A 10,587-nucleotide genomic window follows, 5' to 3' on the forward strand; every position below is an offset into this window, starting at 1 on the left:
GCCCCGAATAGCTGCTGCACAGAACAGCATCTGTTCCCACAAAAACAGGGAACAAGAGCCTTTTATTTTCCCTTCATCACAGCTTTGGAACCCCAGTTGTTACCAGCCAAACCCGACAATACTTCCCCCATAAATTCACCCACTCCAGCCACATCTGGGCTTTGATTTCCACATGGAAACCACAAGCTCCTTCCTTGCACTTCCCTTGGGAAGCTGCTCGCATGCCGAGCTTGTACAGATTTTCACATAAGAAATTCAGTAATCAGTCCAGGAGCTGTAAGCACTTATGACAACAATATCTATCAACACTTAACCATATTTACAACTAAATCATGTAAATACCAGGCAGCTTTCCTCTGCATGCTGATAATCTGGACAAATGAAGGCTGAAAAAAGCTGTTCCAAGAGGAGACCAGACAAACAAAACCACACTGGGTGGGAAACAAGCAGCGACAGCACTCCAGGATCACTGACAGCACTGAGGACATGATGGCAGAGCCCCAGGGCCACCCTGCCTGGTACAGTCATGAGCCTTCAGCCATCCCAGCCATCCACAACACCTTCTCATGCTTGGCTTTGCGCATTTTCTGTAAATACGTGTATATTTCGTGTCCATTTCGTAAACACTTCATCTATGAGATTGGTATATTTCTCAGAAAAACAGGGACAAGCTGCTTCAACACCTACCCAGAGCTCTTCCCGCTCCATCTGCCTTTGCAATCCTTATAAATCCTGGGAACCAATTTAAAATTAAAAATCCCAGTTTCAGAGAGGCTTTTCTGTCCCCCTCCCTCACTCCCCCCCAAGATGGACCATTTTATTACTCCCATTAAACTGACAAAAATGACTTTTCAGCTGGTTCACTGAAATGCCGCCTCTACAGCAGTTTAGGCAAACACTTTCCCAGACCTTTATAAAGGAAAAGTGATTCCGTATGTAATTGGATTTTTTGGCACAACAAAAATATCAAGTTATTAAAACTCTCACATGGCTTTGGATTGTGTCTTTAATGGATGCTGGCATCCTCAACTGCTACAAAAGACATTTTACATAAAGCAATGAGGAGCTGCATTTCCAAAGGTTTCCCAGAGGATTCAGCGACAGTTTTCAGCAAGATTTGCTCTTTGGGCAGTGAAATCCAGAAGGAGAAGGGAATGATCCCACCTCTTTCCTTCACTATCCTCCTTGTCCATGCACACCCACCAACATCCAGACACATTAATTCCAGCACAAAAGCCCCTCATCCCTCAGGATACCCACTGGATTAGCCAGTCCACTGGGCTCTCCCCGGGAAAAAGCAAATGACCAGGCTGAAAATAGCTTATTAATCCTCATATACTTCCTGCGGGAATGTTTCAGTCATTCCCTACCTTTGGACAGGGTTTTTACACCCCCACAGATCCCCAACACCCACAGAGAACTAATTTCATTTCCTTACCCTGCTTTGTGCAAAGAAGTCAGATTTAGAGGGGTGCTGTGCATGAGGGAAAGAAACAGTGACTTGTGAATACAACAGGTTGTCCATAAGGTATTTATTCTTGTAGGAACTGAAAAAGAGTCATTCTGTAGGAAACACTGAAATCCCATTTAGCGGGACTCTTGCTAAACCTCCCCTTTCTGAAACAGGGATGAGAACAATAGATCCAGCCAACCTCAATGCAAAACAGAGTATCCCAGACCCGACAGCTGGACGGACCTTCCTGAGCTGCATTCCACACACATCATGTCGTGTTAACAGGAAAATTTTGGATCCAGGAACTTGCTAATGAGAGCCTGGAGGAGCAAGTCATCCTTTAACTGTGCATCCAAAATTCCCCCAGAGTGATTTAAGAGCCCCAGCACTGGGTTTGCTGTAAACCCTCTGTTTACAAGGCTCCACAGGTTCCTACAGAGCAGTAAGTGATTTGCCTCCAAGTATTTCCTTTATTCCTCATCTCGGAGTGTCTCCCCTTTCCCTGGCAATGTCTGAAGGGAACACTGTTAATCTCCCGTCTATCCCACTTTAATCTCCACCCTTCCCAGGGAGAGAAGGAAGCTCTGCTCCTCGTGCTGAGGAAGCAATACCTGGCAGTTATGGATTCAGAGAGTTGATTAAACCTGTGCCTTCTGTTAAAGATTCTATGGAACGATTAAGGGTATAAGACCTTTAAATCGAAGGAAAAGCAGTTTGTGTGGACAGAGCTCAGCAACCTCAGCGTGGGATTCGCTCTCAGTGGTTCTGCCTACTCAGGATGAGTAACGTCTCCTTCAGAGCCACCCACGGAGCAGGAGCTGAGGAAAGCTGGTCTTTAACTGTGACAGGGCAAGAAAAGCCACAGTGTGTCGTGACCCTGCAGACACAGAATGATGCAAACCTTCATTCCAAGCAGCCTGTAAAATCACAGTAAATGAAAGGCAGAAAAGTGCCAAAGGAGAAATCACACTCACATTTTATGTGCCAAGAGAAATCTCCCCTGCATCCACTCTCCAGTAGTGACTATGGACAAGAAGCAGGTGCAGGTTACACAGGTCCTGCTTCATCCCAGCAAGCACCTACACGGGATGGGGGTGTCACAGTGTCCGACAGCCTGCTCTGTTCCAGACAGGGATCTGCACTGCCTCCCACCCTCCACGACAGGAATCCTCCTGCCAAACTGCACACTGCTTCTCCAGACTGCACAGCACAGCAACAAATGAGTGTGGCAAAAGAATGGATCTGCCTGGAGACCTGGAGCTGCTGTCAAGCCCACACCAAGACAACCCTTCCCAAGGCAAGCGGGGCTTTGGCTTTGTTTGTTTCCTGCGCCCACCCTGGAAAAGCTGGGAGCTCCGAGGAGCCTGAACAAACCAAGCGTCCCCCAGCAGCTCCGCTTGACAAAGCTGATGGCCGATGATGACAAGCACTCAGGGTTTGATGGTTGTCAAACCTTCTCCCAGTGCCAGGGAGCCCAGTCAGGCTGTCACCAGGAAATGATAATGGGAGGTGGCATTGGGACCTTGGCACCGTTACCCCGTCAGCCACAGCCCTCCCCGAGGGAGGCAGGCAGAGAACTTGGCACAAAGGCTTTTAGAAAGCTGCTGACACCCAGATCACCACAGCAGGCTTTCTGCTTAAAACAGCCTGTGAATGCATGGCAGGGCCTGTCCTCAAACAGCTGAAAACAGCAACTAATTCCATACAGAGTGGGAAAAGCAGGAGGGGCAGCCCTTGGGAGCTTCCCTGCTTCCACCAAGCTTCTAACATCATATCTGCATTAGCCAATGTGAATGAAGACGTCAAAGAGGCAATGGGAGCACAAACAAATCCTTCCAACCATGTTTTCAAGCAAAATAGCTTAGAATGAGAATGCAAAACAAACCCAGCTACAGCAACAGCTCTCTAAATGTGGATATTTCAGGTTGTCATTACTATGAAACCAGTTAGGATTAGCTGAACAATATGGAGCAATATAGAGTTTCTGTGACCACGGCCACGGCAGCACTGCAGGTTGACTGTCCAGATCCTCTGGAGCACTGCCAGCATTAAGGGCTGGGGGGTGGGTAGGTAGATGGATGGATGGACACTTGCACCCAGCCAGCACAGAGGCACTGCATGAAGAGCAGCCTTTTGCAGCTGAGCCAGCAGCTCTCCCCCCTGGTTTGACTCAGCTGGACCATTTCAACACCTCTCCACAGATGAAGAGCAGCTGCTGCCCAGAGTTACCCCGTGCCACACCAGGGCAGTGAGGTAGGAATGGCTTTGGAGAAAGTCACCATGCTTTTCTGAGGTCAGGCATGTATTGGCATCACGGAGCACATCCCAGAGCAGCATCACTGTGATAAACGTATGAAGTGAGAGCGCTCTCTCTGCAGAATTAGGGACAGATGTGCCTCTGCTTAGCTACAAAACCAGGGCCGTGGGGGCACAGGGAGCCTTTATTTCTGTGTGTTAGCCCAGAGGCTACGCAGGAAGTTCCCTTTCCAGCCCAGTTTTCACAGAGCCCGACTTTGCTGCAACCCCAGCTCCAAGCTGAACACGAGTAATGTTGAAAGTGCTCTGCCAGGGAAGCTGCCAGGCAGCCTCATTTAAAAACAGGGAAGCGGCAACAAGCAGTTCCTCATGCTTGATCCGATTACTCTGATCTCTCTTTTGACGCTGCAGACTCAGACTCGTATTTCTATTGCTGCATGGGGGGAGAAGGGGAGGGAGGGAATGTCACTTTGCTGCTTCCTATTTCTCTCTTCCTGTCACACTTTGGAGAGGAGATAGACACTGCAAGAGCTGGACAGGAGTGAGGGTCTGGGATGCTCCCACCCTGCAGATGAGGTGTCACACACGCCAGTGGTCCCCAAGACCCCACTGGACCCCCACCCACAGCACCAGCGCTCCCAGACCAGAACAGGCAGGCCAGAATGATCCCAGACCAGCCTTGCTGGAGCTTGCCAAGCCCCAGTACGGTCTCATGCTGTCCATGAAAAATTCATCTCTATAAACAGCACTACTGCTCTAACAAAAAGGTCTGTTTCTGTACCAGATGTTGAGATCTCTCAGGTCCAAGAGTCATCACATTTGGGATTAGCACCCAAGTGTACCTCTGTGAAGGGAAGGCCTCCACTGCAGAGGGCCAGTCAGAGCCACCAGCTCGAGCCCTGCTGACGACATGGGGAATGCAATGTCATTTCCATTCTGGAAGCAGACCTTGGAGGAGATCATAAATCACATTCAGGCACTCACTAACTGCTAAAAGAGGACACTACGAGATCAGAGCAGTTTATTCCAGACGTAACCTGAACCCAGGGGTTTATACACCCAACTCTTCAAGTCTGAGCACAACTTAAGGAGGTGACCCTGTAGGCAGCCTTGGCTCTGATGGCTTGTTGGCACCTCCATAACCTGCAGGTAGAGATCTCATTCCCCACGGCTGCCACTGCTCAGCCAAGGGCTCCAGAAAACGGGACATTTCCTAGGGAAGGCTCAAGCCAGGAGCATAACTGCTCAGGGCAAACTTCACAGCTAGGATTGGCAGAGGAGGAGAGTTTCTAACACAACTTTTTCCCCACTGCCAAATGCACACCTGGGCTTTAAAAAATACTGGCAGTCATTTACTGTCAAGAGACTATTCCCCCTCCAGTGCTGGCACCTGACTGGAATTGCCACTAAGAGAGGAGGGGGAACTGGGCTGTGACATTCAGATGGGACCCACAAACACAGACGGGACCAAAGCAAACCCACCACAGACCTGCCAGGAGGCAGCACCTGCACGTGAGACTGTCAGCAAATCGACAACAAGAAGGAGCTGCCAGCACTTCCAGGGACAAAAAAAGTACCTAAAAAAGCAAAACTAAAGACATTTTCCACTTAAGCTACAGCCCACAAAAGTTTTGTATCTGAGCATAGAGATGTGCCTAAATATCTCTTTGATCCTTCAGACTGGAACTTAATGGGGTATCAAATATTCTACTGATTCACCTTGAGAATTTGGTAAGGGCAGAGTCTTTGTAATGCTCAAGTTTTTAAACTACAGAAGAACACAGTAAACTAAAACCACACCACAGGGTAAAAATAGCCAGCTCAACCCCACAAAGGGACATTGTTGGTCTAAAATAACCAGGAGTGGAGGGCAGCAAATGTCCCTGGTACAACCCACCCAAGCATTTTAAATGCAAGCAGCCACCAGCCCCATACTGCGGGTGAGCATGTGGTGTGGGCTCAGCAATGGCTCCGAGAAACCCTGAGAACCAAATCTCCTTATGGATTTGTATTCCTTGCTGGAATTTGGAATGGGTGAAAAAGACTTGACACAAAACTCAGGTTTTCAGAGCCTCATCCAGCAGCACACAGTGGTTTGTGGGGCTCCCCAACACCCGACTCAAGATGCAAGAGCCTGATGTGCAACAAAGCAGGCAAACCTAGAGGTTCAACAGGTAACAAGGACACCGGGAAGAAGAAAAACTGTTTTCACAGCAAAAAAGGCTGACAGCAGGTGGGTGGTGGTCACACACATGGGCAGGGCCATCAGAGGAGTCGCCTGCAGCCACAGTATCACAGCTGGGGCTCACCCTGCCCTTGCAAATTAAACACTGGAATAACTAAATCCAGCCCGTGGCTGAACCACAAACGCTGGCTGATCTCGGCGAGGCAGGGCTGGGCACTGTGTGCACCCCAGCCCTCAGCCCACTGTGTTCCAATCACTGGAGCTGAGAGCAAAGCCTCGTGCAACTTCTCTTCCAACTCGCCTGCCACACATCCAAACCCACCCTTTTCCCAAGCACGCTGCCCTGAAGCGCCTGAGCCCACACTGGGTGACCTTCAAAGCATTTGTGGTGGAGCTCCCCAGGAACCGCAGCAGCAGCTGCTCTCTGCAGCGTGCAATTACATCCTGGGAAGGAGACTGATTTATGGAACTTAAACAAGTACATACCACTCCTAATTACAACATTCCACCTAGGGTCTCTCCTTTATGGCAGGTTTCCACAGCGTCCCTTTATTTAGCGCCGGTGGGTTTGCACCTCACAAAGTCCCCCAGAGGAACAAGCACAAATTATTTTTTTAAACACATAGCATCCAGTTTCTCAGTATACACTGGCTGCGTGTCCAGCTTTGCTTGTGCTCTCAAACCACTGTGTTAAGTATTCACTTCCTGGCTCAGCTCCAGGGAAGGCTGCAGCCTCACGCTCCACTCCTGGTGCCTGCTCAGATCTGGAGCTGCAGACAGGAGCTGAAATGTTTGGATACAAGAAGGAGCCCCTGCTTTCCTGACAGAAGTACCACCAACTGCTACCAAAACCCAGAAGAGGAACAGGTTGTCAAAACCCCTATACAAAGTCTGACAAGAATCCCTAGAAAAACAGCCATTCAAGAGAAACATCCAGAAAACTCTGCCTACATGCAGGAAGGTGGGTTTGCTTTTTACCAGCAAATGTGTTCTGAGGAGTGCTTGGATGGTCCATTCAAACAGAGGGTGTATCCTGGCTGGAACACAGGTTTTACTCCGGGTGGCCTCAGGCAGATGCAGGGTTAAGGAGCTGACCCATTTTCCACCGAGCAATAGGGCAGAGAGCTCACCGATGGCACAGACATGGCCCCACCGGTCCTGGCAGGGCCAGGGGAAGGCTTGCCAAGTGTCCAGCCGAGGAGCCAGCGCTGTTTGATTACAAAGCCTTCTTTATTTACACACCAGGAAAGACAGTGCAGGGCAAACAAAGGCGACAGCAGTGCAGCATCAGCAGAACGGCCGCTGATATGGCTGGGGGTCCCCGGGGCAGCAGCTCCTCTCCAGCCTCCTGTCACCAACAGCAGCCACCTGTGCCAGGGGGATCCCAGCAGTGCCCATCCTGGCAGTGCCCATCCCAGTGGCATCCACCCCAGGAATGTCCATCCTGTCCTGCAGAAGGTGCTGACAGCCGCCCCCTCCTCAGAGCCGAGCACGCACGGAGCACAGCCATCTCCTCGTCTTCCCATCCTCAGGAGCCTCCTTGGCAGTGGTTTCAAAGCAGATTGTCATGCTTATAAACCTGGGCTCGACTGCCTACACACAAGACAAATGAGCCCAAGCTGCAACCCAGATGGATCACTTTATTCCCCAGCCCCTTCCCCGCCGGTGTTTGTGTCGCATGCAGAGCGTAGTGTGCTGCTGAAGGCCAGGGACAAGCAGACTCGCCTCGCCTGCATGCAAAGGCTCCTTGGAAACTCACTCCGTGTTTACAAAGGAGCCTGGCTTAGTGCAGTCGCGCTGGGAGCGCTCCCTGCCTCCACGGGGGGCTTCTCGCAGGCCGGTCCGATGTCAGCAGACACGGAGCCTGCAGCCACAGCCACCCCCAGCCAGCCCCTCGCAGCTCCATGCCACGGCCAGGTCACAGCTCCATGCCAGCGCCATCTCCAAACACCTCCTGTGGCTTCTGCTGGGAAGTTGTTCTCCCTGAAGTGCTGAGTGCCAGTGCACACAGACTCTGAGTTCCAGCCTGGCGCTGCCCAAGCGCCTCAGAGTGAGCCGAGAGTGCTCCTCAGCCCTCGCCCTGCTCAGAGGGGCAGTGGGAGCTCCATCAACTGCAAAGTATTGGGAGCAGCTGGAGAGGAACCACAGAAATGCACGGATCCACCCGACAGCACAGGCTCATCCCAGGCTGGCGGATCAGCTCTAACCAAGTCTCACTGCTGCCTATTGCTGTTCCAGTCGGCTCTGTGAAAGGAGGCAGCAGAGCCCTCAGCCTCACTCTGTATCAGGGGGTGCCACCACGGCGGTGACACAGCGCTGGCACCGCTGTGCCTCGGGTGGCAACTGTGCGGGAGACACAACGGCAGCATTCTGCGCTCAGTGCTGACGCTGCTGCCACACACTGATTCTCTCTTCACAGAACACTGAAGCTAACACTGATAGCTTGGAAAAGAGAGGGAATGGGAGGGGAAAAAAAGGAAAAAAAGGTCCTCAACTGTAAGAAATTTTTGCCTAAATGCAGACAGTCTGGGATTTTATCCCACAATTCACAATACAGCACCACAACCACAAAATATCTGTCTTCCACTAAAGCACCATAACCCCAGCTCACACCGGGGCACGGGTCACACACAGCCACTGTGAGCCAGCATCCAGCCCTGCTTTTGTTTCCCTTCAGCAGCTCTGTGATCCCAAATCACAGTTCCACCCGTTGGCTGGGCAGCGGGGAACAGTCTGAGCCTGCCGGGCGATCACACTGGCCTCCAGTTAAAAACTGCTCTTAGAGAATTTGAAGTGAGCAAGACAGCAAAACAAAGGATGAACGCGGCTGTCCTAGAGCAGGGCTCGTATTTCCAATCTGGACGTCTCTCAGTAGCAGGGTCCTCAGGTCACAGCGCCGGGAGACTCACCAGGCAGCGAAAAACACCAAACACACAAACAGCATCTTGTGACGAGACATCTGAGAAGCTACAACACACGGACCGCAGGAACCCCGGGCGCGGGGGAGCCGGAGCGGAGCGCTTTCCCGGCTCGCAGCGCTAAGAGCGGCCGCGGTGGCTCCTTTCCATCGCTCCGGCTCCCCGGAAATGGGCTCGGGACTGCGGAGCGCCGGGATCGGGGCAGAGCCGCCCTTCGGGGCTGCCCAGCGCAACCGAGCACAGCTGCGAAGCGCAGCCCTTGTCGGAGCCGGCGGGAGGGCACCAGCGCCGGCCCCGGGCACACCGAGAACAAGCTGAGAACGACCCCGGCGCTCCCCCCTCACCACCATTCCACCAAAAAGGCCGCCCGGGAAGAGCAGGGAAGGCATGGACATGTTCACGGGCTGTGAATAAAGCTCTTTGTTCGCCGGGCTGGCGGCCCCTTCGTCCCCCCTTTCCTACGAGCGGGATTCAACAGATCGCTCAATGGCCTCTTGTTCTTCCCAAACATCCCGGACACAGCACCCGCTCCTGCGGCCGTGTGGCCCCGTGCCGCCTCACGGACATACTGGAAACGTGAACGGCTTTAACGGGGGATGCTCGAACCGAAGCCATCGGACACGAGCGCAGGTCGCTGTTGCGGCTGCCGGGCTCGGCGGGGAGCGATGCCAGGCTGTCAGGGCGGCTCGTGCAACGCACCGGAGACACGGCACCCCGAGGGTGCTGCGGAGGGGACCCAACCGGCCCCGCTCGGGGGGCCTCGTTAGCCTCAGTTAATTAGCGCCCGCTCCAGCCTCAGCGCCCAAGCCGGGCGACCGCCCCGAACGCGCCAGGCTGGGCGGGGGGCGCGGCTGCGGCAGGGGGCATCGGGGGAGAGAGCAGAGGAAAGAGAGAGAGAGGAGAGGGGAGGGGAGGGAAGGGAGGGGGAGGAAGAGGGAGAGGAAGAGCGAGAGCGAAGCCTCGCTCAAGTTCCACTCAGATTCCAACAGGTTCCCCGCTCCCGCAGGGGTGCAGCATCCTCGCGCCGCCGCAAACACCGGGGGGGCGGAGAGCGGGGGGATAGAGGGGGCGCGCAAAGCAATTAGTTTTTAATTGCGGGGCCGCTGATGACCCCCCGGGCAGCGGGAGAAGCCGCTTCCATGGAAACCAACAGCGGCTGTCCGCGCCACGCGCGGGTGAGCCCGCCCGCCGCCGCCGCCGGGGGCGCTTCCCCGGGACCGCCGCACACTCCGGGCACGGCCCGGGGCCATGCAGGGCGGGCGGGCTCGCCCCGGACCCGCCGCAACCGGGGCTAACCCGAGCGCTGTCGCGATGCCCGAGCGCCAACACCCCCATCCCCCCGCCGCTCGCCCCGGTGCCGCCCGTCCGCCATCCTTCCTACCTCTGGGGATGATGGCGGCGGCGGAGAGGAGCAGCAGCAGCAGCGGGAGGAGCCCCGGGGCGCCGCTGCCCGCGGGGCCGCTGTGCTGGGCGCGACCCGCCATCGCCGGCACCTGCCTCGCTCTGCCACCGCCGCGCACCGCCCGCGGGAGATGGCGCGTCACGGGGCGGGGACACGGCGACACGCCCCGCGCACCGCCCCGCGCGGGCCGGGGAGCGCGGGCGGGACCGAGCACGGCGGGTCCGACCCCCGGGCGGGCGGGCAGCGCCATGGCGGGGCCGTGCCCCGCGCCGCCGCCGAGCCGTGCACCGCCGCGCCCGACCCGCAGCTTTCACCCCGTTCCCAGCCTCCCCTCTTTTCCAGAGTCCTGTGTGTCCCCCTCCCACCCCCCCAA

General features: G+C 54.6%; 1 protein-coding gene across 5 annotated transcripts in view; it reads right to left on the reverse strand.

Annotated features, from left to right (window-relative positions):
* The window catches only part of CADM1 (cell adhesion molecule 1), a 135,847-nt gene extending 125,548 nt beyond the window's left edge, over positions 1-10,299 (reverse strand). For all 5 annotated transcript variants that reach the window (XM_083877996.1, XM_083877994.1, XM_083877993.1 and 2 more), the window contains exon 1: positions 10,194-10,299. In XM_083877996.1, coding sequence (XP_083734122.1) covers positions 10,194-10,296 — 103 coding nt within the window. In that variant the 5' untranslated portion in view covers positions 10,297-10,299. The remainder of the gene's footprint in view (positions 1-10,193) is intronic.
* Positions 10,300-10,587: the final 288 nt, after the last annotated feature.

Source organism: Zosterops lateralis, assembly GCF_965231275.1.
Source record: "Zosterops lateralis genome assembly, chromosome: 25".
Classification (NCBI taxonomy): domain Eukaryota; kingdom Metazoa; phylum Chordata; class Aves; order Passeriformes; family Zosteropidae; genus Zosterops; species Zosterops lateralis.